The sequence below is a fragment of the Paroedura picta genome, chromosome 16, assembly GCF_049243985.1.
Source record: "Paroedura picta isolate Pp20150507F chromosome 16, Ppicta_v3.0, whole genome shotgun sequence".
NCBI classification, from domain to species: domain Eukaryota; kingdom Metazoa; phylum Chordata; class Lepidosauria; order Squamata; family Gekkonidae; genus Paroedura; species Paroedura picta.
In genome coordinates, this window is record NC_135384.1 from 1,628,239 (window position 1) to 1,655,504 (window position 27,266).

At 56.0% G+C, this 27,266-nt stretch overlaps 1 protein-coding gene across 5 annotated transcripts in view; it reads left to right on the forward strand.

Annotated features, from left to right (window-relative positions):
* Window positions 1–27,266, forward strand: part of CHD3 (chromodomain helicase DNA binding protein 3) — a 46,261-nt gene that overhangs the window by 9,291 nt on the left and 9,704 nt on the right. For 3 of the 5 annotated variants that reach the window (XM_077315968.1, XM_077315969.1, XM_077315972.1), the window contains exons 2-25: window positions 5,179–5,297; window positions 5,929–6,102; window positions 7,429–7,550; window positions 12,994–13,265; window positions 13,649–13,779; window positions 14,274–14,421; window positions 15,247–15,422; window positions 16,234–16,464; window positions 17,054–17,257; window positions 17,842–18,053; window positions 18,538–18,669; window positions 18,814–18,913; window positions 19,001–19,192; window positions 19,953–20,153; window positions 20,920–21,057; window positions 21,187–21,308; window positions 22,638–22,811; window positions 23,484–23,625; window positions 23,784–23,915; window positions 24,172–24,289; window positions 24,833–24,957; window positions 25,639–25,870; window positions 26,665–26,831; window positions 26,916–27,093. In XM_077315968.1, the coding sequence (XP_077172083.1) occupies window positions 5,179–5,297; window positions 5,929–6,102; window positions 7,429–7,550; window positions 12,994–13,265; window positions 13,649–13,779; window positions 14,274–14,421; window positions 15,247–15,422; window positions 16,234–16,464; window positions 17,054–17,257; window positions 17,842–18,053; window positions 18,538–18,669; window positions 18,814–18,913; window positions 19,001–19,192; window positions 19,953–20,153; window positions 20,920–21,057; window positions 21,187–21,308; window positions 22,638–22,811; window positions 23,484–23,625; window positions 23,784–23,915; window positions 24,172–24,289; window positions 24,833–24,957; window positions 25,639–25,870; window positions 26,665–26,831; window positions 26,916–27,093 (3,942 nt within the window). The remainder of the gene's footprint in view (window positions 1–5,178; window positions 5,298–5,928; window positions 6,103–7,428; window positions 7,551–12,993; window positions 13,266–13,648; window positions 13,780–14,273; window positions 14,422–15,246; window positions 15,423–16,233; window positions 16,465–17,053; window positions 17,258–17,841; window positions 18,054–18,537; window positions 18,670–18,813; window positions 18,914–19,000; window positions 19,193–19,952; window positions 20,154–20,919; window positions 21,058–21,186; window positions 21,309–22,637; window positions 22,812–23,483; window positions 23,626–23,783; window positions 23,916–24,171; window positions 24,290–24,832; window positions 24,958–25,638; window positions 25,871–26,664; window positions 26,832–26,915; window positions 27,094–27,266) is intronic. The other 2 variants (XM_077315971.1, XM_077315970.1) reach the window with 2 other exon arrangements.

Consider the following 27,266-nt stretch of genomic DNA (forward strand, 5'->3'; position numbering starts at 1 on the left):
TGAGGCTTACCAACTGGGCGGTTGTACATTTTTGTTTCAGTCAACTGTATCGCCTTAACCAAGTATTCAGTTTTGTCAGCCGGCTAAAATGAGCATTACATTATCTCGACACGGGTGCTGTTCTGAAGATTAACATTTTGTCTGGGGTATCAGATCAACGCAGCCTCGTGACAATGAGGGAACCCATTCTCCTGTCAGCTCCGGATAAGGTTATCTTAAGGGGGGCCCAATTAAAAATATAAATTAAAAAAAATATGCACATTGCTTAGCCCTGGGACTGGCAATCTGTTTGGCCCACACGACCCTCCCCCCCCAAGCTAGTGTCTTCAGGATCAGCTTCGGACTTGGGTGGAGGTTGCACAGGTCTGAGAGGCATCAGCAGGCATATGCCATGCTTGTGGCTTTCCCTTAGCAGTGTCACCATGGGTGCCAAGCCAAACTCTTTGTAAGCTGCTCTCAGCTTATTCTGTCTGCTCCCGGCCTGCAAAGACTCATTCAGTGGATCAGGGAAAGTTCTGGCTGATCCTTTGAGCCTTAGAAAAACCCTCCGAACTCCATACCCAAGAGAAGCGATTTCCAGTTTTAAAAGTTTTTAAATTTCTGCTTGAGATAAGCTACCAGGTCCAATCTACCGTTCTCACCTTTGGATTTGGCTGGGGGGGAATGTGATCCTTCCAACTGTGAGGTGAAGAGTGATTCAGGTCAAAAAAATATCTTGGCATCAGCAAAAGCCTCACAGTTCTTGGTTGGGCCAATTCGTGGCTGTGAATGGGAGAAAGCTTATGAAAACGTTTCCCTCTGTCTACTGCTTTTCGTAACTGGGTAGGACTATGTAGGGGAAATAGAATGCTTTAGGTCAGGTCTGGAAAAGGACATTGCGCCCGTATTGAATCTGCCTTGAGCCCAGGTGTTTGTGTGCTTTCGGTAAAATCTATGCGCCCTAACGTGAGTATACACTGGTGTGTTTATTCTTGTGTATATGGCCCAAAGACCATCCCCTCCTCCCAGTGTAACACCATTTTGTTCAGGATGTGTGCATGTTCTTCTGTCTGCACACGAGTCTCACAGCTGTGGCAGCTGGTGATTGCCGACTGTTCCTTGTGAACCTCTTGGTGGCCATGACCTGCTTGTGTTTGTTTGGGCGCTCAGATGCACGGCCTGGCTCAGCGTCTGCTGTTGGGAGTCCTCGCTTGGCCTTTGTCTCCTCTCATGGCTTCACAGCCAGAGGAGATAATGGAAGGGGAAACCCCTTTTCTGTCCCCTGTAACAGAAGGCTTCCCAGGATGGTTGCCCAGTGTCCGACTGGAGCAAGTCCCATCCCGGAGCAAAGATAACAGAGGCCTCCCAGACTCCCATGCCGGTCATGCTTGTCTGTCTGACTCTGGAACTGCCCTGCCCTTTCCCCGTGAGTGAGCTGGAAAGGCTGCTGGGAACTCAAGCGCACGGGGATCTGTGCCCAGGGCTCTGGGGCCAGCTGTGGGAGGGAGCCAAGGAAAGGCAGTTTAGCTAGCAGGTGGCAGCTCTAAGGTAAGCTTAATTCTTCGATGGTTACATGTCTTCCTCAACCTCCTTCCAAGAAACATGAAGCGATGAACATTGGAGGGGGGTGTCTACCAGGCACAGGTCTGCTTGGTTTCAGGAGTGAATTTTAACTATATTCCATTTGCACCTTTCCCTGGGTTGAGAGACTTCAGGGTGGACAGAAGGAAATATTTCTTTGCACAATGAGTGAGTGCTGGAGGATGCAGTGATGGCCATAGGCAAAGGTTGGCTTCAAAAGGAAATGAGACAGATGCACAGAGGGCTACTAGCCAGTGGCTACTAGCCATGGCGGCTCAAGGGAATCCCCACATTCAGAGGCAGTCAATCTCTGGACCCCAGGGAATCCCAGCGGCAGGGGCCTTGGCCTCGACGCCCTGTTGTTGGCTCTCCAGAAGAACTAGTTGACCACTGTGTGAGACCGAATGCTGGGCCACTGGCCGGATCCAGCAGGGCCCTTCTGCAGAGGGCACCGAATGACTCAGTTGCCAGAGGCGAGGCACAGACACGGTTTGCTGGTTGGTGATTGGATGCCTCATATTCGGGATGTGGGTCTGCGGAAGAACAGTTAGATTATTTGTGTGTGTTTGTGTGTATGAGCTTTGACTCTCAAAAATCTTGTTGGCCTCTTAAGGTGTGACTGGACTGGAATCTAGTTATTTAGGAAACAATTGCTCTACAGCAATGACTCCCACGTGAATTTCTGGGTGGATTTCCGAGTTGGTCTGAAGCAACAGAACCAAGCGTGACTCCAGGGGCACCTTTAAGACCAACAAAGTCTCATTCTGAGCAACGGCTTTTGTGCGTGTGCACGCTTCTCCGGATGCCAGCATCACTTCTCCGGATGCCAGCATGCCCGTAGAAGTGTGTGCACCCAAAAAAGCTTCTGCCCAGAATGCAACTTGGTTGGCCTTGAAGGCGCCCCTGGACTCCCACTCCGCGAGAGGGGCTTGAAGTGGGCTGCTAGGCGTTCCGGGCTTGCCTCCTTAAGGCCTCTCATGACCTCTCTGTCCTTTCCACGCACGGGTCTGTCTGCTCCAGTCTCAGCTCCCCTGGGGCTGGCGGCATGCCTTGCAGCCCTCCGAGGCTCCTTTCCCCCCCTCCTGGCCAGCGCCAGACACAACAGAAGGCTTTTGTCGCCCAGGTTCAGAGGGCCTGACAGACGGCTCCTTCTGGCTGGGAGAAAGGCTGTTCCGAGCACGGGCACTTAGCAAGGTTGTGTCCCACATTAATCACAGCCAGGTTAGCGGCGAGGCTCTTCTGTCTTCCTCCCCGCCCGCCTTGTCTGGCAAGACAAGAGAAATCGCTCAAGGGGGCAGAGTGGCTCTGGAGCGCCTAATTACCACTGAGCCGGCTGTCCTGTGATATTAACGAGGCGGCGGCGTGTGCAGCCTCTGCGTGCCGCTCATGGTAGATAGAGCCTTCCTCTGTGCACCAGGGGAGCAGGAGGGCGAGGGGCTGTCGGGGAAAACACAGAGGATTAATGGCCCCTCCTCCGTCTTAATATACTGAAGTGATTCCCGTCCATGCCTGCGGAGTCACCCCTGATTTACAACAAGTGTGAACGAGAGGGGAGTTGGCCTGGGTGACTCCGATTAGAAGTTATGCCACGGAGCGGGCCCTACCGCACCGCAGAGTGACTCTGGATCTGTGACCGCCAGCAAAGCTCTGACGACGTTTCTTTTCATTCCTAGCTTGCCGCGTACCTAGGCAAGGTGCAGTTGACAGCAGAGGCGTCCTGTGGGGTTTCTGGGTAGGGCCTCCTACCACCCCGAGGCCTCCCGTGTAAAGAAGCCTCAGGTTGCAGGATTGGTCTTGGGCCTAGAATCATAGAGTTGGAAGGGCCATAGAGGCCATCTAGTCCAACCCCCTGCTCAATGCAGGATCAGCCCTAAGCATCCTAAAGCACCCAAGAAAAGTGTGTATCCAGCCTTTGCTTGAAGACTGCCAGTGAGGGGGAGCTCACCACCTCCTTAGGCAGCCTATTCCCCTGCTGAACTATAGATTGATGCAGTATCCCATCCCTCACGACAAAAGGAATGGTTGTATGTCTTAAGGCTTGTAGATCTCCCCCCTCATTGGCCTTAATGGGTCTCGTCAGGCAACCCATCAGGATTTGAGGGAACTCAGCACCCCTCACCTGAATGTGTGTGGGGGGGGGGAGAGAGAGAGAGAGTGCCATTGCTGTGAGTCGGCCAAAGCAGCTGAGGGGTGTCTGGATTTGATATGGGGTAGGAGGTCTGGTTCCACCTGTGATCTGCTTGTAGTGCTGCAAACGGCACAGGATCACTGTAAGTTTCCAAAGGGAACCAACCTGGGCATGCGCTAGCTTCCGGAATTTCTCACCACACGGAGAAGTGGGGCGTGTGTCAATAGTGGGATGGCGTTTCCTTGGAGAGAAACTATGAGTGGCCAGAATGGAGGACCAGACGTCCCTAGAAGAAGTGGCTGTTCCAAGAACAGAGCCAGAAGCTGAGATAAGGGTTTTTGTTTTTTTTTGGAAAAGTTGTAGTTATTAAGACTTTTTTCAGCTTGTCTGTTCTGTGTTGGGGTGGGAAGGCAAGCACTGCTGTTTCAGTCTGCTGTTGTAGAGCCAAACAAATGTTCAAGAGGGACGGTGCCTAGGGCTAGGATATACCTTTCTGGAAGCTAGTTGCTATGGGCACAAAGGAGAATGGTTAAATCCTGTATCTCTTGAGCCTGTCAAAAACCCCATTCATAGGGCTTTTACTAAGTCTAAAGACAGGCAGCCCAGGCTAGCCTGCTCTTATCAGATTCCAGAAGCTTAAGCAGGGTCAGGCTTGGTCAGCACTTGGATGGGAGACCCCCAAGGAAGTCCAAGATTGCTCTGCATTGTTCCAACCCAAAAGGGGATTGGGGGGGGGGGTGCGTTGTTTGCTCCTACCTCACAAAGTGTCTGTTGTGGGGAGAGGAAGAGAAAGGTGTTTGGGGCTCCTTTGGGTAGTGAAAATTGGGGGTATGAAACCAGCTCTTCTTCAGAGACGTTAAGGTAGACTAGAGCCAAGTTCTCTCTTCATCGCTGATTATGTGTGAATGGGTGATGATGTAACCCCAGAAAATCCCTCTCTTGTATTGCCATCTGTTTGGCCTGGTCAGCTCACTGTCTCTCTAGCGGGTGTGCCCATATGTTCTTCTAGCTTCTTATGCCAGTAGGCCAGCATCCCCCCCCCTCCCCGCCCTTCCTTTCCTGGCTTCAAGTGGTTTTTCAAGCCAAATGAGCCAAGGCCATTGTGGGAGTTCCTTAAGGGAATTGTAATCTGCGGCCTCTGACCAGCTTGGAAGGATTGGAACAGATGGTAGCTCTTCGGACTGGTGGAGGACAGAGTAGGGATAAAAAAAAAACCCCAACATTAGAAACGATCCAGCCTCTCTGGATACGGCTGACCACAGGGGAACCGTACTAGAGCTTCAGCTTCCTGTAGCGTGGCCCCAGAGCACAGCAGCGAGTTTTGCTGGCAGAGAGAGCAACTCAGGGGTAGGAGGGCAGGCGGGAGAGAAGATAATCGCTCCGGCGTGCCTGTGAGCTCGGAAAGGTCGCTGGCCAGAAGCGCAAAGCAGATGGGTGAATTCTTTTGTCTGTCTTTCTGCCTTGGCCTTCCCACCCCGTGCCCCCTGCAGACGAGGACGATGAGGAGCTGCGTAGCTTAGAGAGCCCCCTCATTGTCAAGAAGAAGAAACGAGGGCCTAAGAAGCAGAAGGAGAACAAGCCGGGGAAGCCCAGGAAACGCAAGAAATTAGTAAGTGCAACGACTAATTTCCGCCTTCCCCAGGAGCCCGTCTGTATTTTGCACAGAGGCGCTACCGGTTTCTGGGCCGTTTGGAGCTGATGGGGGCAGCCAGAAAGGGGGCAAGCAGTGAGAAGTGCCACTCGGTGGTGTGTAGCATTGCCTGTCCTCCTAGTGCTGCAGAGCCAATTAGGAACAAGTGGCAGAACGTGGCACCCTGCCAGGCGCTCCTGCTGGCTCTTCTGCATTTTGAGGGAAAGTGGGTTGTTTGTGCCTGCAAAACATGAGCGTTCTCGTGTGCCAGCGCTCCCCTGGGTCTCCCTTTCAAGGCCCTGCACCTCTTTCAGGCAGCCTGCTGTGTGACAGACAGTTCCCTGCCTGGGGCTGCCCACGACTGAGTTGCCAGCCCCCTTACCTGTTTCCTGGCTGACTCCTTGTCCCCTAAGTGTGCCGGAGCCACAGCCTGAATGCCTTAGCAGAGCCCCTTTGCTGCAAGCGTAATTAAGGGGTTGCCCTCTTCTTGGCACTGGGCTTGTCTGTGCCCAGCAGGCAGCCTTGTCATTAATTACTGCTAATTATCTTGCTTGTGGTGTCCTCCCTCCCTCCCTCCCTCCCCCACCCACCCCGGTCTTTCTCCTGTTAGGTCAGTGAGGATGAGTTTGAGTCGGACCGAGAGGAGTATCGGGCCAAGTCGGAGAGCGGCGGCAGCGACTATGGAGGAGTGGGGAAGAAGAAGCGGAGGAAGCATCGGGAGAAGAAGGAGAAGAAGACCAAGCGGCGGAAAAAGGCGGAGGAAGATGGAGTGCAGAAGCCAAAGGTAGGAGGCCAGGAGAGCCACCGCTCAGTCTGGACAAAAGCCCCGCCCTCTTTAAGAGATGGCTGGTGGGCCTCTGCCTCTGCAGTCCTGCTTTTCATCCATCCCTACCCTCCTCCCTGCCTCTGCTGCTTCTGGGAAAACCTTAGGGAAGTGCAGCCGGATGTGTCCTCCAGTGTTCCCCCAAAGGGAAGGGCTGGGCCCAAGGCTCTTGTCCCACAGGGGCAGCCTCTCTGGCTCTGCTGCCCAGTGCTGTCCCTCATTTGCTGCTGGGAGTTGCCCCTTTAGGCACAGGCAAGTCGTTTGGGCTGCAAGTCCTCGTTCCTCAGCTGGGGCCTGCTCCTTGCCGTTTACTGCTCTGCAGGAATGTCTGAAGGCCAAGTGGCCCCCTCAGGATTGCTTCTCCTCCAGGGTTCTTCTGACCATTTCCCTCCAGAGCCTTCCTAGCAGGGCTTCAGCGTGGTGCTCCGCCATCCACTGTCTTGGTGTCCACCAAGTGTTTTTGGAAAGTGGGGAGGGACAGGGGGGTCTTTGCCCTGCATGGCCTCCGATTGGCTGTTGGAGACCCCATTGGCCATGCAGAGCCTTTCAGAGTTGCTTCAGCCACTGCTGCCACCCAGGACAAGGATCTTCCCTGCATATCTAAAGATGTCTAACAAGAAAATCGTTGTTCACGTTAGAAACTATCCTGTTAAGCAGAGCTTCTGTTTGAACTGTTGAAGCATTACTATTTGAGTGATGTAGGTCTTCACTCTCTGACGTTTTGTGGTTGTGCCCTGTGCATAGAATCATAGAACTGCAGAATCAGTATTGCAGAGGTGCCTGCAGGCTCAGAAAAGTTGAGGACCCTCCTGCCTTTAAAATAAAGTTTCTTTTGATACTTGGGGGATGGATTTTTGCCTTTTGTGCACTAAAGCTGGAGACTTGCGTCACTATAGAACCCAAAGCAATGACAGGGAGAGACGTATTTCCCTCCCCAGCTGGCAGAACAATGGCAGGCAGCCTCCTTGCAGCTGCAGGGTAGCTCAAGACCGCCTTGTGTCTCCCCTTCCCCTTTCCCCCATCAGCCAAGGCTTAGCGATGGGCTGTTCTTCCGAGGATCCTTTTGTCAGCTGCCTCGGGGATTCTCCACACATTATGCGCATCCTTATTACATCCGTGGTGTGACATCACTGTCCACAAATGGGAAGAGTTAGAAAGGACTGATGCTCCAAGGGCTTCTTTCCACAGAGTACGGGCCAGTGGTGACCTCCAGTGCGGTGACTGACTCTTTCACGGCACGCTTAGGTGACTTAAAACATCCTGAACCATTTCCTTATTCCTTTGAAGGTGGAGCAGAAGTCCTCTGCTCAGCTGCTCCTGACCTGGGGGCTGGAGGATGTGGACCACATCTTTACTGAGGAGGACTATCACACCCTGACAAACTACAAAGCCTTCAGCCAGTTCATGAGGTTGGTTCAGTGGGGCATGGCCGGATGGGGCCTTTCTGAAAAGGGGGGAGGAGGGAAGGAATCTATTTGGAGGCGTGGCCTCGTCAACAGCACTGCAGACTTTCAGGTGTGTCATGGCATTGGTCCGAAGCACCAGAACAAAGCTTGAGTCCGGGGGCACCTTGAAGACCAACAAAGTTCAATTCTGGGTAAAGGCTTTCAGCAGGAACGTGAAGGTTTACACTGAGAATTAAACTGTTGGTCTGAGGGCTGCCACTGGGCTCAAAGCAGTGTGGCACACTTGTTTGCTATAGTCATATCCCGCTTTTCTGCCAACCTGGAAGTCATTAATAAATGTTGTACCCCATCTCTCTTCTCCCTGGGGACCCAAATCAGCTTTCTCTTCCCCCAGCATTTCCAAAAATTTACTTTGCTTAGTGTTCTGCCCTGCCTCAGCTTATATCGACCTCTTCTCCTCCGTTCTATCCGCACAGCCGCCCTGTGAGGTAGGATAAGCTGTGGGCGTGTGATGTCCTAGGTCACCTGGAAAGCTTCCGTGGCACAAGTGAGGGTTCGAACCTGGGTCTCCCAGGTCCTAGTCTAGCCCTCCAATCCCTACACCCCACTGGCTCAAATTGGTGCCCATGAAGAGAGGTGGGGGTGTCCTCAGGAGGCCCCTCCTTCCACCCTGGCTGAGGCCTGCTGAGCAGCATCGAAATGGCTGCGCCAGGGACATACGTTCAAGTGGGCTCCCGTGTGCGGCTCTCGTGTTCTGCGTTCTGTAATGTCATGTGAGGAGATCTCAGGTATTCTCCCAACAGGCTCTGTTTTGGTGCCAAAGTGCCACACAGCAGCGGTGAAATAATTGTGTGTGTGAACCTAACCTCTGCTCATCGTCTGTGTAACAAAAGGACGGATGTTGCCGGAGGAGACAAGAAGCCTGTGAATGTAGCAAGGATATGGCAGGCTAAGAACCTGTCACTTCCTCTCCGTGGCCTTGTGCAGTTCCAGCACTCGAAGGAACGCCAGACGTGCCCACAGAGTGGAGGGCTGGCCTGGCCGCTGCTCAGTCTTGGCAAGCCTGAGCCTCTGTCAACTACGAGGAAGCAGCCAATGGCCTTGGCAGGCCCCGCCGGGTCTTCCCTCTTTGGCTTGGCGGGCAGAGCCACCTTCTGCCGCCAGCGGGCCTCTGTGGCCAATGGGAGAAATCCAGCACCGAGGCTCTGGGGAATTAGAGGCCACCTGGGCCTTGCCAGTTTTAATCACGGCTGTGATTTGTGCCAGGTGCTCCGGGGGGGGGGGGCAGGATTGCCAGTGGGGGCTTTGGGAAAGGGAAAATTCTCCGCCTGGCTCTAATTAGCTCTAAATTGTTTGGCACTTGCCCGTACCTGAGGCAGCTTGCCGCCTTCTCCCCCCACTGCTGCTGGGAACAGCCAAGGGCTCTCTTGAGACCGGCGTGATGGAGCTCCTGCTGGCAAAGCCCTTTAGAAGCCGATCCTTTTCCTTGTTGCTCACGGCTCCCTGGGGCTTAAAGATCTACTGCTGTGCCTTTGAGAGCCACCGTGCCCCTAAAACGCGGGCCGTAATCTGAGCTCCTCGGGGTCCGTGGACCTGCCGCCGTGTGTCGTCTGCCGCCCTCTCCGGTATTGCGTTTCCCTTCTGTGTGCGCAGAATGTTCTCCCATGCCTGGCTTTTAGAGCTGTAATTGTGAGGTTATTTGGGTTGAGGGAACTGGCCGATCACGACTGGCTGGAGAGCTTCAGGGCAGAAGCATTAATCAGAATCCAGCCATCTGCACTGCAGCAGGACCTGGGGGAACTTTTATAATATTTATAATCTGCCTTTGGAAAGAACGGTCTGTCTGCAGCTCCGTTCCCAACCTTGCAGCCTTTTCCCCTGCACTCCTTGATCAACTCGCAGCTGACGGCGGGGTGAGAGGATAGAATGGTACCTTCCTCACCTTCCGTGTGGATTTCCACAGCTGTTTTTGTGAGCAGAGCACAGATGATGACTCGTGTTGCCTTGGGGGTCAAGAGAGGTGGGCAGCTTTCAAAGCAGAGGAAGAGGGAGGGAGGGAGGAACTTGTATGAGGGCAGAAACAAGAAGGAACGGAGCACAAGATGAACTTTAGCACAAGAGGTTTGCACTGGGGAGGAACCCAAAGCGGAATAACTTTGTCTCCTAGTATCAGGGATACTCTTCTAGAGAGAGTGTAGCCCAGAGGGCCCTGATCCCTCACGGGAGGAGCTTCGGTGGGAGGTCTTTCCCAGTCCTCCACTCGCACACACTGCTGTGCATCGCCCCCCCCCCCCCCGGTGACGCCTTCTGTTTTTCCTCCCTCTCCTCCCAACCCTCTCCCCTCCTCTTTAATCTGTTCTTAATATTCTGCCTCTCCCTGTTCTGCTGGAAGCGGGATTGTTCCCATATGGATCTGCGGTCTGAAATATGAAATCAGGCCGGACGGCTGTTTTCTTATCTCGTCCTTCTGCTTGTCTCCATCCCTTTTGTCCCTCCATCTCCTCATCCCCAAGGAGACTCTTTCCCAGACTCTCTGGGCAAATCGGCTTCTGGCTTTTTAGAAATGCAAGCTGGTCTTTGTCTGCCGGCCCCGCCCATTTCTGGAAAGCATTTTGAAATGAAATAGATGCAGATACTTCCCCCCCCCCGCCCCCGCCAGTCAGTGCGAGCGCTTTCCGCCCCCTCCTCCTTTTAACATGGGAGCTCATATTTCTTTAACGGCATCTCTTAATAGTCTGCAGCGCATTATGGGCTGCAGTGACCATTAATAATTAAGAAATCAAACTGGGTAGTCAAAATGAGATCATAGCCCTGGTCGGCACAGCGGTCTCCCGACAAGCTCTGTTCATCCCGTCCAGTCAACCGCGGTTTAGAAGGCCAGGGACGTGTCCCTGCTGACGGCTGCCCCCTCCGTGCCCTCCCATCTTGTACCCATTTCCAGGATGCTACAATCCTTGTCCAAGCCAGCCTCCCAAACGCTGGTTGCCAAACCTACTTCCGTGCATGGCTTGGAGGCTTTCTCGATTTGGGTGTCATGGCAACTCCTGTTAGAGCAATCTGTCAATGGAGGAGGGAGTCTGCCCGTGAGCAGGGAGAAGAGTTGTGTGTGTGTGGGGGGGAGATGTTGTTTGCAAGCCTGCAGCTTGGGGTTTCTACCAGACAAAAGACCTTGTGGTCGTCCTTCAGCTGCTCGCCCCAGTGTTTCCGGGCTCCTCTCTGTAGCCACGAGAGCTCGGACCTTCCTGGCTGGAAAAATATTAAGATGGACGACCTTCAGTTCATGCCCCCGAGTGCCTTAGCAGAGTCAGACAGGGTGGGTCTGTGCAAGAGGGAGTCTTCAAAGGTTGTGGCCTGGAGCTCAAAAGCTGTTCCCTGCAACCAATTTATTCACTTCCTCACTGTAGCCGACAGTGTTAAATATCCATGGCCCCTGCATGCCATTCATCACCTTTCAGACTTGAGCCTGTCCCAGAGGAACAATTTCAGTCAGGGGTTTACTTGATTTTTTTTTTAAAGCATAATACCCAAAAAGACTGGGGCTGGTTCTGTGAAGGCTCAAGGGGGTGGCAGGTGACCGGGGATGAGCGAGAGGGTTGTGGGTGTCCTGGACTAGATGACCCAGGAGGCCCCTTCCCACTCTAGGATTCTAGGAGTCTATGATTCTAGATGCACCCTGTGCTGGGAATCAAGTGGCTGGATGGAAAAAACCCTGTTCCACCAGGAGACATTGTTGGTAAGCCCTTTTGGGATTCCTTCAAGTAGTGAACAGGATGTGAACAGTGGTAGGCCAGTTTATGTGGTGCATGTGACCTGGAACCTGCTCTGCAGCCCTCCCTGACTGTGCCCAGTGGCCCCAGGCCGCCGTGACGCTTGTCTGATAGATGCGGGACCTGAGGCTCCCCTTGTGCCTTGAGGCTGCCACGCTGCCTTCCGGCCTGGCTTCTAGGAATTCTCTGCTGCTCAGTCCTGCCCAGGGCCTTCCTGGCGGAGCAGTAGACCAGACGCGGCCCTGCTGCTGTTGCAGAAGCTCCAGGGGTTGGGAATCTCCGCCGGCCCAAGTCCCAGGGGCTCTTAGCGGCTGGAGCCCCAGCCGGGTCAGACATCATTGCTCCGTTGCTGTTGACGGCCGATGAAGTGCTGAGGGCAGCCAGATCAAGGAGGCGCAGCTTCTGCCTCTGGGATGATTGCAAATGATGGATGTCGTGTGCTGGGGGGGCCGGGGGGGGGGTCATGGCGCTGTGGCCTCCGGTCCTGTACTGCAGCACGAGGCTTTGTTCCAGTGAGCGCCTGCCTCGGCCTCTGTCGGATTAAATGGAGCGTCGGCCTGTTCCGGTTTGGCAGTTCTTGTCTTCCCTCGAGACCGATAAGATCTGAAAGGAGGGAGCAGCTGTAATCCTCGCTTTGCTGGGCCGGAAGGTTACCACTCTCTGCACTTGGCCCACCCCACGAGAGACGGTGGGGAGGGGAGGGGAGGGGAGGGGATGGGGGGAGAATCCTGCATAATGCTTTGGGCTGCTGTCGCATTGGACAAGCCTGCTTCTCCCAGCTAAGCGGAGGGCTGCCTTTCCGTGACTCACGTGCCGCTCTCATGCTTGTCAGGCCTGGTGGGGCCTGTTTCCATCTGGATCCCAAACGTTTACAGTTGCTACCTGCTGTGTGGGAGAGCTGGGGTGGGGGCGGGGGGCCCGGTGCTTTGGCCAGCTGCGCCCCTGCTGAAGGAGCACTATGTCTGCCTCAGACACAGGGCGCCAGGCGAGGGAAACCTGGGGTTTGCTCTTGGCTGGAGGATCCACACGGCTCAGAGTCATTGCAAACGAAAACAGCGTCGGGCAAATATATGGTGGTGGGGAAAGCATGATGCACTCGTGCCCAGACTTGGTGGTGTGATTGGAACTACTCTTGTCAGGTCCTTCTCTTGGACTCAGATGCTGCCACCTCTGCCTGGAAGTCCGCTAGGCCCTGTTTTCCTCCCTGCCTGACAGTAGAGAATGAGGAAAGCCCCTTTGGGGAGAGAAGCAGAGTATAAACGCAATTTTTAAAAAACGTTCAGCTAAAGAGGTGCCCTGAGGAATGTGTTCCTCTGGGGTAGCCAGGCAACTCCCAAATCCCTTCTCGTTTAACAAAAGCCAATGGGACTCTGTTGGGGGGGAACGGTGTGTTCCCTACTTTGGGTGAGATCAGGAAATGCTGCGATGGGTGGTGGAGATGAGAGGAGGTGGAAATGGGGGTGGGGGTGAGTTTGGATTTCTGTTTTCTCTGGGGATTGGGGGATCAGGGCTCCTGCATTGTGCTTCGAGGGCTCAGCTTGCCCGAGGGAGGGGGAGGGCAGTGAGCCAGCCACGTGCTTTGGGCTTCTCTCCTTGATCCCGAAAGGGGCTGGGCGGCGTTTGGGCACAGAACGGGGGGTGCTCAAAGGGCTGACGCTCCGTCCCGCCCCCCTTCGCAGGCCTCTCATTGCCAAAAAGAATCCCAAGATCCCGATGTCCAAAATGATGACCATCATGGGAGCCAAGTGGCGGGAGTTCAGCGCCAACAACCCCTTCAAAGGGTCAACAGCTGCTGTGGCGGCAGCCGCCGCTGCTGCCGCCGCCGCCGTAGCTGAGCAGGTGTCCGCCGCGGTGTCTGCCGTCTCCGCTGCACCGGAGCTGCCGCTTCCGCCGCCTCTCCCGCCGCCTCAGCCTGCTCCCCTCCGCAAAGCCAAAACCAAAGAAGGAAAAGGTGAGTGTCGGCAGCCCTTAGCAGGCTGCGCTCCTGGCTCGTTTGGTCCCGTTTCCCTTGTTTCTGGAGGCCACGGCTAGTTTCAGGGCTGTGACATTTCTAAATACCTGCAATATTCCTCAGTGTGGGTTTGTGATGCTGGAATTCACAACCCACAGTTTGTTGTCCAGGACCGCCAGTCACAGCTCCAAGTCAGGACTTGCAAGTGACATCTGATACGTTAACCAACCGCAGCTGCAGTCAAGCCAGCGGGTCTTGTGGTCGCCAGAAGCATCCCCTGCCTGCCGTCCCCGCTGCTTTTGGGCAAGACGTCTCCCTCCCTGCCCTTTCCGGGGAGGCGCAGAGCCTGACGGAGCCCCTCTGTGTGTCTTTGCGCCCCTCAGGCCCTGGCCACAAGAAGCGGAGCAAGAGCCCGCGCATCCCGGAGATGAAGAGGAAGGGCAAGGGGAAGAGGATGGCGCCCCTGAAGATCAAGCTGGGCATGATCGGGGGCAAGCGCAAGAAGAGCAGCTCAGTAAGGCTCACTCCGTGTTGGTTGCGATGTGGGGACCTGTTTAGCACAGTCCGCCTGACACCTGGAGGCCTTTGCTAGCTGTAGTTTGGGGAGGGGAGAAAAAGTGGCCTCTGGGAAACCCTCGCGTGGGGCCTGGGGGCTCCCTGTGGCTGAGACTTTGACCTGTTTTGGTGAGGAGACAAACTTGCCCGGCCTAATAGGCTGGGCTTCAGGTCAGCACCTCAACCAGTCGACGACCGCCTTTAAAAACGTGCTCTTGCACTGTGGTCTTTCTCGGCCTTGTTGTTACTTCAGAGCCCTTTTGCCTTGTCTCTTTTCCTCCCCCCGTCCAGCCCCCCTTCTTTGGCCTGCCGGCTGCCTTCTTCTGGCTTACTCTTGGCGCTAGATGCCCGCCTGAAGTGCCCACGGCCCCCCTCCCCCCTCCCCCAGCCTTCCCCTCATTTCTGCCTCTGGAAGGACCCTTCCTAATGGAGGGCCGCTCCGGTTATGTACAGCATTTGTTTCAGAGCGACGAGTTGGGAGAGCCGGAGGAGGAGTCTGACCTCGACAACTCCAGTGTTCACAGCTCCTCGGTGCGCTCAGACAGCTCCGGGAGGGTCAAGAAACTGAAGCGGGGCAGGCCTGGGCGGAAGAAGAAAAAGGGTGAGTGCCGGACGTGGGTGCTGTTGTTGGTGGTGGTGGGAGGGGACAGGAAGGACACACCCCAAAGCAGCCCCGCCCTGCCCTGCCCCCGTCCTCCTGCTGCATTTGGGCTAGGAAGAGGCAAGCACAGTAGCTTTTCCCTAGACACAGAGGCCTCTGCTGAGGAAGCAGGGCGTTCCAGCTCCCTCACTTCTGTTGACCAGGCCTGCTGTATATGAGGAAGGAACTGTGCGTACCAAAGCAGCCTCCTTAGCTTCACACCAGTGTGGTGTCGTGGTTAAGAGCAGTGGCTTCTAATCTGGCGAGCCGGGTCTGATTCCCCGCTCCTCTTCCACGTGCAGCCCTCTGGGTTACCTTGGGCCAGTCACAGCCTTGATAGGGCTGTTCTGACTGAGCAGTTCTCCCCGAGCTCTCTCAGCCCCACCTCCCTCACAGGGTGTCTGTTGAGGGGAGAGGAAGGGAAGGCGATTGTCAGCCTCTTGGAGACTCCTTCAGCCTTGAAAAGCGGGAAGAAAAACCCGCTCTTCTTCTAGGGAAATTGGCCATCTAGGCTGGGGCAAGTGCTCTTTTCTCCGACAGCGTTTTAATCAGTCCCCACAGGGTCGCCTCTTCTCCCTCTCACCAAGTTGCACAGTTCCTGTGTTTTGGTTGCAAGCCCATCCTCAGGGCAGGCCACAGATGCCACTGGGCTGGCCCTCAGTTTCCCGGAGAGCAGGCCGATCACTCGCAGCCTCCGCCCCCCCGAGAGCCCCCCCTCTCCGGGTAAAGAAGCAAACTGCACTCCTCTCACGCCTTCTGCTTTCTCCCCGCTTCCCGACCCGGCAGTTGCTGGCGAAGAAGAGGCAGACGGCTACGAGACAGACCACCAAGACTACTGTGAGGTGTGTCAGCAGGGCGGGGAGATCATCCTGTGCGACTCATGTCCCAGAGCTTACCACCTGGTGTGCCTGGATCCGGAGCTAGACAAGGCCCCCGAGGGCAAGTGGAGCTGCCCCCACTGTGTAAGCTGCTCGCCTTTCTTCCTTGTTCTCTGCACACCGGCACCTCCTGCCCCTGCCCCCCACCCCGCTTGCAGGGAGGGAGCCGGCCTGCGGCCCCCTCGCTCGGCTCCCGGTGTAGGTCTGGCTGCCCCCTCCCCCAGAGCAGGGGCCCAGGGTGCTGCACTTGCAGAAGGACAATCCCAAATTGATACAGCTTCAAATTCTGCATCCGGGACAGGTCGTGCAACAAAATAATAATAATAATCATCATGATAACCATCATGGATTTGCACGTGCTGCTTCACTGGGCTCGTGTTGACAAACAGGGTTTGTGTGGCTAGGCTAGGGGTGGTGGGAAAGACTGGGGTGCAGAGGGACTGTGGGGGTGCTGTGTGCATAGAGACAAGGAGATGGGGGCTCGGGTTTAGTGGAGGGGCTTGCAAGGCGGTCCACTCAGCTGCCTTGTGGGGCCCAGTCCTGTATTGCTTCAGAACCATGAAGTCCAACCTAAATCCCAGTGGGGAGCGGAGGTGCTTTCTGTTCTGGTGCTTTGCTGGTAGTGGCAGTTTGCTCTAGTGGGACGCAGGTGCTCGGCTCTCCCTTGCAGCACGCTCGGCATAATTCTGGAGGGCTCCTCTGGGCCTCCTAGCTGAGGATGGCCTTTTCGTGGCCACCGCTTTGCCCACGTCTTGCTTGCCTTTCCGGGAAAACCCTGCTGGGTAAAGTCAGGCTTCTGCCGTCTTGAGCCTTGGTGTGCCGACAGCCACGCGGCCCGAATGTCATGATCCAGCCCTCTCTCTCTCCTTGGCTGTGTTGTGTCTCCGGCTCGCAGGAGAAGGAAGGGGTGCAGTGGGAGCCGAAGGAGGAGGAAGATGAGTTCGAGGGGGAGATGGACGACGGGGAGAAGGAGGAAGAGGACGACCACATGGAGTACTGCCGGGTCTGCAAGGACGGGGGGGAGCTCTTGTGCTGCGACGCTTGCATCTCCTCCTACCATATTCACTGCCTCAACCCGCCTCTTCCGGAGATCCCCAACGGGGAATGGTTGTGTCCCCGCTGCACGGTGAGGGCTTTAAAGGGAAACAGCCCTTGGGAGGGTGTGGAGAAAGACCCCGTGCCCTTTCTAGGCAGCCAGGCTCCTGGCTTCGATCAGGGACCGTCTCCCACGCCAGGCAGGAGGAATGGCTGAAGGGCCGACTTCTTCTTCTTCTCCCAGACATTCCTGCTTGGGAAATAAGGTCGCAGGGTGAGGCCCTCCTCACTGTCCCATTGACCCAAGAAAACTCATCTGGTGGGCACAGCAGGGAGGGCTTTTTCAGCCCCACAGTTATGGGACGACCTTCCCAGCCCCCTCCCTCTCGCTCTTCAGGAGGCTGCTGGAGACCGTTTGATTCCTGATGGCGTTTGATTCATTCTTCTGCCTTCCAGCAACAGTGTCGTTTTCTGACTTTAGCAAGTGATTTTAATGTGGTTTATGCCTCTCAATTAAGTTGAGGCTTTTAATGCGCTTTATAGAATTTCATGGTGATTATGTACATTGTCAGCCCCCTTGAGTTCCTGAAAGGTTGGGAGACGGCTCCCAGATGCCTGCGTTAAATAGATGAAACAAGGCTAAGTTTGACATCGCTGATGGCTTCCTTTCCCATTCCCAGTGTCCGATGCTGAAGGGCCGCATACAGAAAATCCTCCACTGGCGATGGGGGGAGCCCCCGACCCCGGTAGCCGTGCCCCCGCCATCCGGCACCAAGGCAGAAGACCCTCCGCCAAAGAGCCTGCAAGGGCGTTCGGAGCGCGAGTTCTTCGTCAAGTGGGTCGGCCTCTCCTATTGGCACTGCTCCTGGATCAAGGAATTGCAGGTCCGTGCGGCAGGGCTGGAGGGGGTGGGGCTGTGCCCCGTTGTGGAAGAGGCCTCGCCCCTTCAGGGGCCGCTCACAGGACCCACCATCCGGGCACGTCATTCACGGGTCGCAGGGAGCTCTCTTTCCACCTGCAGATGTATGAAGTCATACGGTGTGACTGCAGTTGCATGTCAAACTGGGTCGCTCGGATGTCTGCCCCCCCATGCTTTTGGTGTTTCGGTCCCAGCTGTGTGTAGCTTCAGCAGCAAAGTCAGGGCCACCGTGAGCAGGAAGGAAAAGCAGGGGCAGGAGGGGAAGAAGCATCAAAGCCCAGTGGCACTGATGTGGCTCGTAGACTGGTTATGAGAAAGGCGAGGGCCCCAGTATAGGCTTTGGCCTTAGTTGCCAACATCAAGAGTGTAACGCCAAGAGAGGGTGTTGGACACCATAGGGTGGCATGGAGGCTGGCTCTCCCTGTGGGCGTCCTAGCCAGCGGGTCCCTGCTACGCCAGGCCTGCGGCTTGTCTCTGGACTCGTCGTGGCTGTTCTTTCCTTTGCACCCCCATTTCACTCTGCTCCTGTCCTGTCCTCTCCCCACCTAGCTTGAGATTTTCCACCTGGTGATGTACAGAAATTACCAGCGGAAGAACGACATGGACGAGCCCCCGCCCCTCGACTACGGCTCCGGCGACGATGACGGCAAGAGCGAGAAGAGGAAGAACAAAGACCCTTTCTATGCCGAGATGGAGGAGAAGTTCTACCGCTACGGCATCAAGCCGGACTGGATGACCATCCACCGCGTTCTGAACCACAGGTCAGCCAGCTGGGGCCGAAAGAGACAGGCCCGAAGCAAAGCCTTGGTAGGGCCCAGTAAGATCCAGGCAGTCCTCAGAGACTCTGTGGCCCGGCCTCCGCTGGCTCAGGCACTGGCAGGACCCCCAGAGGAGCCCAGATTGGGGCGCAGGTGTCTGGGGCATCCCCCAGGGCCCTGGTGAGGTTCCTATCAGACTTCCAGCTCTTGGGACTGCAGGGAGGAAATCCACATAGATTCAAATGTACGTCATTCCTTATGTGATCTCCTCCAAGAGAAGAGTATTCTTGCTGGAAGGAACTCATGTCTTCTCCAGGGCACAATAGATACTCTGTGATCTTTAGGCTTGCTTCTGCTAAGTAGGTCCCAGAGGTTTGCTTGCGACAAGCCAGCCCAATCTGTGTTTTCTTTCTGGTTTTCTTCTTCTTCTCTTCCCCCCCTCCCAAAAAACAAAAACAAAATTCCTTGGGTGTTTCTTGCCATGCAGTATTGACAAAAAGGGAAACTACCACTACCTGGTGAAATGGCGTGACCTGTCCTACGATCAGTCCACGTGGGAGGAGGAGGAGATGGCCATCCCCGACTACGAGTACCACAAGCAGGCCTATTGGCAGCACAGGTAAGAAGGAGGGCGGCCCCATCTCGTGGCCGCAAGCGCTGGAGGGGGGGGCAGGCACAGGAAAGCAGGTGGCTCCTGGTGGTCTCCGCCGGCTGCGTGGGAGAGCTGCAGGGGATCCCCTGACGAACTGGCGCCTCCCTCTAGGGAGCTGATTATGGGTGAAGATCCTGCTCAGCCCAAGAAGTACAAGAGGAAGAAGAAGGAGCTGACCTCCGAGGACCCTCCCAACTCTCCCACCAACGATGTAAGGTCTGGGGCCACAGCTGCCAGGGCGGGGCAGGGGGGAGGCGGCGTGTGCGACCTTAAGCCTGGCCCTCTCCCGCCCTTGCAGCCCACCGTGAAATACGACAGCCAGCCGCGCTTCATCACCGCCACGGGAGGCACCCTGCACCTGTACCAGCTGGAAGGCCTGAACTGGCTGCGGTTCTCCTGGGCCCAGGGCACAGACACCATCCTGGCGGACGAAATGGGCCTCGGCAAGACCATCCAGACCATCGTCTTCTTGTACTCGCTCTACAGGGAGGTGAGGCGCGTTCCGTGCCGTCCGTGGGGGTGGGTGGTGGGGGGGGTCCGGAGCGAGGCGCCCGTCTTGCTCGCTTGGGCTTGCCGAGGCAGGGCCCGGGGGGAAAGTGCTACTTGCCTCTGACAAAGGGACCGCTGGCTCTTGGGAACTTAGCGGGCGGCAGCATCTTGAACTCAGAGGCGCTGCTGGACTCCGGTCTGGCTCTGACACCTGGCACCTAGAGCTGGGCTTTCCATCCTCGGGGTTCGTAAAGCTGTCACACGCTTCTCTGTCACAGGTAGAGGGTCAGTCCTTGTGGCAGCGACTCTGTGTGTGTGTGTGTTTGTGTGTAATTGTGTCATGGTCACCATCTGTACAGCGCCTAGCACAGTGCCGGGGCTGAGTGTTTGGGAGGACGAGTGCATCAGGCCGAGGCAAAGAGCCGTTCTGTGAGCAGCTGTTATTTCTGTCTGAACAGCTGCTGCGGCTGGCTGCATGTCAGCGATCCCAGCAGAGCCACAGGGAGAACCCTGCTCATTCTGGCAGCCAGCGTTTTATGAATGGATTTCTTTTTGCCTGGCTTAGCCCCTGGGAGCCGAGAGCAGACCGCCGGAGAGTTGCTGCATCAGGCTGAGTCAGGGCTGGGAGCGGCTGGCAGCCCGCTCGGCTCCCCCGAGAAGCTCCTTCCGAGCCTGAGGCGGCTTCCTCACGCTGTGTGCCTCCCCCTCCTCCCCCTCCTCCCCCTCCTCCTCCTCCTCCTCCCCCTCCCCCTCCGCTCCAGGGCCACACCAAGGGTCCCTTCCTGGTCAGCGCGCCCCTGTCGACCATCATCAACTGGGAGCGGGAGTTCCAGATGTGGGCGCCCAACTTCTACGTGGTGACCTACACGGGGGACAAGGACAGCCGCTCCATCATCCGCGAGAACGAGTTCTCCTTCGAGGACAACGCCATGAAGGGCGGGAAGAAGGCCTTCAAAATGAAGGCAAGCAGTTCTCCCTTAAATCGAGTCAGAGGCCTGGTCCACTGGGGTTCCTATGGTCTGCTCTGATTGGTCTCCCCGGTCTCAGGCAGAGCTCTTTCTCATCATCCGTGGCCAGATCTTTCAGACTGGCGATTGCAGGGATTGAACCTGGGACCCTCTGCATGCCAAGCAGTTGCTCTTCCACCGAGCCACAGCCCTTCCCTGCACGGGTTCCCCCCACTGCAGCGTCCACTCCTTTGCTTGACAGGCGCGGCGGCTAAAGGGCAGAGGCAGACTGTCCCTTTAGGGGGAAGGGCCGCTGGTCAACCCTTTCCCTACAGGTGCTCTGGATTTCTCTTCTGAGCCAGACAGGTCCCGTTCAGTGATGCCAAGTTAATTCTCTAGAGCAGGGGTAGTCAACCTGTGGTCCTCCAGATGTTCATGGACTACAATTCCCATGAGCCCCCCTGCCAGCAAATGCTGGCAGGGGCTCATGGGAATTGTAGTCCATGAACATCTGGAGGACCACAGGTTGACTACCCTACTCTAGAGAAGCTGCAGCGTGCTTCTCTTGGAGCAGCTGGGAACAGGCTCTCCTCTGATGTCACTTGCATGGACACACCCTTCTGGCTTGGACTTGCCTGCCCCTCGTGTGCCTGCAGAACTAGCGTGTCCGTCTGAACGTGGGCTTAGTTCCTTTCCGAAGAGGAGGAGGAATCCCTCTCGGGGAGGCCCCTGTCCTGGCCGGATGGAGTCCTGTGGCATTGAAACCCTCCTCCTTTCACAGAGGGAAGCTCAGGTGAAGTTCCACGTCCTCCTCACCTCCTACGAGCTGGTCACCATCGACCAGGCGGCCTTGGCCTCCATCCGGTGGGCCTGTCTCGTGGTGGATGAAGCTCACCGGCTGAAGAACAACCAGTCTAAAGTGAGTGGTGGAGACGTGGGTGGGCAGCGCGGGGCAGAGTCCGGGGGGCTGGGTGAAGGGCGCTCCTGCACGGGGTGAGGAGGGGAATGAGGCCGCCCGCCCTGACAGCAGCCCCCCTCTCGGCTCCAGTTCTTCAGGGTACTAAACGGCTACAAGATCGACCACAAGCTGCTGCTGACGGGGACCCCGCTGCAGAACAACCTGGAGGAACTGTTCCACCTGCTGAATTTCCTCACGCCCGAGAGATTCAAGTATGGCCAGTTGGCTTGCTCCTTCCCTGTTGCAGTCCGTCATAGAGCTAGCGATGCTCGGTCATGGCAGAGCAGCTGGCCTGGGACTAATAGGGTGGGATCGCTGCAGGGCTCAGTGCCTAAGACCTTCCCCCCCCCCAAAGAGTAGGTTAACATAAAGACACCAGGGAGAAGGACATTTCCTACCTAGATGCTGTCCAGCATTTGAATCCTTGAATGGATGTCTCCCTCTGCTGGTCAGACCTGCACATCGCCACCAGCCAGCCTGGCCTCTTGGTTATTCCCCAGGGAGAAGTGGCCTGTGGGATTTTATCCCGCTTATAGAGATCCACACAGAATTTTGTCTTCTCCCTCAGGAGGGCAGGGGAGAATTGCCCTCTTGTGCTTCTGTCCAGCTTCCATGGAGGAAGCCGCTCAGATTCATCCAAGTCTTGAGCCCAGAAAGCGGAGCTGCATTCAGCCCCCTCCCCGCCATCACTGTTTTAGCTGGTGGGTGGCTTGGTTTGGGGCACCTTACTTTGTTGCAAGGAAGCCAGGCAACTCCAGAGCGGAGTCTTGGCATGTTCACACTTCCTGGCCCCCGAGGCTTCTCTCTCTGCCACCTCCGTCTCCCCCACACACAGGTCACTGTAAGATCCTCCAGTTTGCAGATTTAGCAAATGTACTGCCACTTGGCCTTGAAACTGTGCCTCTCTGCTGGGAAATGTAGGTGGCTTCTGGCAGAACCGGAGCAGGGCTGGTGACACCTCGCCTCCCTGCAGAGTCACAAGAGTGGCTAGCAAGAGCTCCTGAAGTCTGTAAACATTCATGCCCTGAGATTCTGATTTCTTCCCTTATCAATTCCCGTGATATGAAGCACGCACCCACCTGCCAGACTGTTCCCCCCACGCTTGTGGTACCTTCCCTTCTGTGCAGGGCTTCCGGTTTCAGGTTTTTGTCATGGCAGATATATAAATGAGAAAATGGTGAGGCCTTTGGATAATAGGGAGATGCAGCCGCTGCTTTCAGCTGCAGTCCCCGGGGCCAACAGCAGCCGCTTCCGATTCACCCTGCTGTGGGTAGCCTCGTCTGGCCGGATCTTGGAAGCGAAGGAGGGTCGGCTCTGGATGGGAAACCACCAAGGAAGTCCTGGGTTGCTGGGCAGAATCAGGCCACTTCTGACCACTCTTGCCTGGAAACTCTTTCAAGGAAGTCAACTGCAGCCCCCACCCCCCTGACGTAGCTCTTCTCCCAGAGGAGGGTCTCTCCCTCTGCCTTTTCCGGCCAACCTGCCGGACATGGTTGCAGAGGTGTGTTAACCTAACTGCTGCCTCGTCTCCTCATCCGTAGCAACCTGGAAGGCTTCCTGGAGGAGTTTGCGGACATCTCCAAAGAGGACCAAATCAAAAAGCTCCATGACCTGCTGGGGCCCCACATGCTGCGCAGACTGAAGGCCGACGTCTTCAAGAACATGCCTGCCAAGACCGAGCTCATTGTCCGGGTGGAGCTCAGCCCCATGCAGAAGTATGAGAGGGGAGGGGAGGGGAAGGGAAGGGAAAGGCAGGGCGAGGGGGGAAGCCAGACTGGTCTGGTGGTGGTGTGAGTCTGGTCCCTGGTGGCCCCTGCTGGTGGAAGTGAGGATTCTTACGTCTGGAAAGGAGGTGGGAGCGGGTAGAGTTTGTGGGGGGCAGAGGAATTGGCCAGTCTGATTGATGGGAAGAAGGATGGTGGGGGCAGCTCATTGTTTCGTTTGGCGTGTGATGTTTTAAAAATATAATACCAGTTAACATTGCTTTTAGTTTTTCACTTATTTTATTTTAAACATCTATTAAACCTTTTTTTCATCACAGAGGTCAGCGTGGCTTACAGTGTAAATAAAACAGCTTGTTTAAAAACACATAAAACCAAAATGTTAAATCACAATTTAATCAAGCGCAGTTCCATATATAAAACCATCTTCAGCTGCCTCCTAAAGATGGGGAGTCAGGTGACCAGACACACCACTCTGGGAGGCTTGCTTCACAATCATGGGGCGGCCACTGCAAAGGCCCTGTCTTGTGTACCAGCCCAACAGGCTTCTTGGGTTGACAGGACAGTCAGGAAGGGCTCTCTCTCTCTCTCTGTGTTCTTGGACAATTGCCAATTGCTCCTGCTGGCATGTTTCTTCCCCTCTTCTTCTTTCATCCCCCACATCAGGAAATACTACAAATACATCTTGACGCGCAACTTCGAAGCTCTGAATTCACGTGGAGGTGGGAATCAGGTTTCTTTGCTCAACATCATGATGGACCTGAAGAAATGCTGTAACCACCCCTACCTCTTCCCTGTGGCTGCAATGGTACGTCCTGCACCGGCAGCTGGGCGGGCAGGGCTGCGGCAATGGGTGGGGGAAGGACAGGCAGGGTTTTGGAGTGGCATGTAGTCTCCAGCAAAAGGGGAAGTCCTCCTGGGGGTGGGCGTCCGTACTGACGGGGGCTGCTGTGCTTGCCTTGGCAGGAGTCCCCTAAGCTGCCAAGCGGTGCCTACGAAGGGGGGGCCCTCATCAAGGCCTCTGGGAAGCTGATGCTCTTGCAGAAGATGCTGCGGAAGCTGAAGGAGCAGGGCCATCGGGTGCTGATCTTCTCCCAGGTGAGGCTGGGTCTTCCTGCCGGCTGAGTGCGTTGGGGGCAGGGGGAGAGGTGTGCCTCATCAGGTTGGGAGCTCTGCCATTCTAGAGACAAAGGCGATGGGAGGAGGCTTGCCCTGCCAGTCCTGGCTTGGCCCTGAAGATCTGGGAGGAGGGGGGGGAGGCGTATCAGTCGACAGTGTGCAGGGAGTCTAGTGGGGAGTCTGAAGGCGCCAGAAGAGTCTCATCCCGTGCATGGGTATCATTGTTCAACCCCAGATGACCAAAATGCTGGACCTCCTTGAGGATTTCCTGGACTACGAAGGGTACAAGTACGAGCGCATTGACGGCGGCATAACCGGCGCCCTGCGGCAAGAGGCCATCGACAGGTTCAATGGTGAGCCTCCAGGCATCCCGGCTGGCGGGGGAGGGGTCCGTCTAGGTGCCGTCGGCCAGGAGCAGGGAGGTCCTGAGTGGCAGGCCATTGGCTTCTCTTGCCTGTCCTTGTGGTGTGTGGCATGCCGGGCTCCCTCAAGCCACAGCACCCGCAGAGCTCAGAGCTCAGCCTCTAGCATTAACATAGTGGAGGGGGGGGGGGTTAGACGTTTTGGACAGGAGTCTGCATGGAAGCCTTGAAATCCTGGTCTTTTAAAGTGTTTTTTTCCCCAGCATTCTGCAAAAGTCCAAAGAGCTTGGATGTGATAGCCAGATGTTATCTGTGCAATTAGCTCACAGGCCAGAAGACAGATCCATTCTGTGAGAGTCTGAATAAGTTCTGTCCTCTTAGGAGCTGTGATGCGCATGTGTCTTATTGGTGGGGATCTGTTTCTGAGTAGCACAGCTCTTATGTGACTCTCTTCCCGAACACCAGCTCTTCCCAGCTGTCCAGTTTGTGTGTCTCTATTCTTGTTTGCTTGATGAGGCCTTTGTTCCTTTCCAGCCCCTGGAGCTCAGCAGTTTTGCTTCCTGCTCTCCACGCGGGCAGGGGGTCTGGGCATCAACTTGGCCACGGCAGACACCGTGATCATCTTTGATTCGGACTGGAATCCCCACAATGACATCCAGGTAGGCCCACGCCTTTCCTCACGGTTTGCCTCCTGAAGTGTCCCTCTTGTCACTGATGCCTGTCCACGAAGTCAAACCGAGCAGGCCAGAATTGGGAAATGAGGCTGAGGTAGCCATCTGGGGCCAGTCCAGTTTTCACAGCACTAGAGATTTGGAATTTGGGGGATGAGACTGGGAAAGCTACCCTGGATGAAGCCTGTTCAGGGAAGTGGAGTGGCCAAAAGAGGGACTGGGGGTGAGACTTGGGGGAGGGCAACTAAAGGGTGCCTCCACCTTTGGTGGGAATCAGCCTCTGAACCGCAGTGTCGGGAGGAGGGGAAGGACTCGGCCTCTCTGCCCTGTGGCTGGCCCTCCAGAGGAACTGCTTGGTCCCTGTGTGAGACGGGAGGCTGGACTGGAGGGGACCTTCCCAGGTCAGATCCAGTAGAGCTCTTCTTATGTATTGTATTAGCTAAAGATAGGAACATAAGTGGTTTTCTGAATGAAGTGGTTTTCTGAATTCCTCTTCCGCTACTCAAGGCAAGCCCCAACCGGCCACCGGAGAACCTTCAGCAATGACTGTCCAGAAGTCTGGATCTGAACACTTCCCTCCTGCCCTCTCACTTAGTCTCACGACCCAGCCCCACTCTGCCCTTCTTTGAGCCTTCTTGTTTCTCCCCCCCCCCCCCACTCAATCCTCAGGCTTTCAGCAGAGCTCACCGCATTGGCCAGGCCAACAAGGTGATGATCTACCGTTTTGTGACACGGGCCTCGGTCGAGGAGCGGATTACGCAGGTGGCCAAGCGCAAGATGATGCTGACTCACCTGGTGGTGCGCCCGGGGCTGGGCTCCAAGTCAGGCAGCATGTCCAAGCAGGAGCTGGACGACATCCTCAAGTTCGGCACCGAGGAGCTCTTCAAGGACGAAAACGAAGGTGAGGCTTTGGGGCTGTCTCTAGCGGCAGGTGAGAGCAGCCTTTCGTAGCATGGCCGTGGCCCAGAGACACGTGGCTGTGTGGTCAGCGTCTCAGCCAAAAGGCTCGTGTGGGAAACCAGGCTTCCAGGCACAGGGATGAACTGAGGAACTCTCAGGGTTGAGCACTGAGGCAGGTACTCCTGGGAAACAACCAACGCAGGTTGAGACAAACACACCTGAAGGACCACCTGCTCCTTTGTGAACCTGCTTGACCCCTACGGTCATCTTTGGAGGCTCTGCTCCAGGTGCCCCCGCCTCCTTAGTTAGGCAGGTGGAACCCAGGAGGTGGCACCCAAACCCTTTCCTCCGGGAGAGTAATCTGTCCCTTTCTGTCGCTGTCTTCTGCCAGTAGGTGAAGAGTTCCTTGTTCCGCTTGGCATTTCCCTCAGCGACCCTTCCTAATCAATCTGTTAGTTGCTGTTTTTCTGTTTTGCATGTATTTTAATTCTGTTTTTAATTGTCTTAATGGTGTGGATTATTCCTTTGGCTTTAATTGTTCCAGAGTGCGGTTTATTGTGAATGTTTTTAATTGTTTGCTGCCTTGCTGGCCCCTGTAAGGGCAGAAGGGCAACTTGCAGACTCGGGAAATAGTAACAATGTGCCAGGCCGAAGAAGCCTGCTTGTCCCATCAGGGATTGAGCGAGGGGTGAAGTCCATGGCTTTGTGACCACAAATCCCAGCATGCTTTGGGAGGAACTCAGCAGCAGTTCCCCAAGCCCTTGATCTACGGCCTTCTCTTCCCACTCTCCCCAGGGGAGAACAAAGAGGAGGACAGCAGCGTCATCCACTACGACAACGAAGCCATCGCACGCCTGCTGGACCGGAACCAGGACGCCACCGATGACGCCGACGTCCAAAACATGAACGAGTACCTCAGCTCCTTCAAGGTGGCCCAGTACGTGGTCCGGGAGGAAGACAAGGTGAGAGGGAAGGAGAGCGCCCGGGGGCAGAGACCGGAGCCTGGGGCGAGGGCTGTGCCCCTGACCACCTCTTTCCCCCCTCAGATCGAAGAGATAGAGCGGGAGATCATAAAGCAAGAGGAGAACGTGGACCCCGACTACTGGGAGAAGCTGCTGCGACACCATTATGAGCAGCAGCAGGAGGACTTGGCCCGCAACCTGGGCAAGGGGAAGCGGGTGCGAAAGCAGGTCAACTACAACGACGCAGCCCAGGAAGACCAAGGTCAGCACTTGGGGCGGGTGGGGGGGTCTTCAGAGGCCCCGGCCATTCCCTTGGGCTTGCCGAGGGCCTCGAGAGCTAGCCTGGTAGAGTTGTTAAGAGCTGCAGCCTCCTCCTCCCCATGCAGCCGGCTGGGTGACCTTGGGCCTGTCACAGTTCTCTCAGAGCTCTCTCAG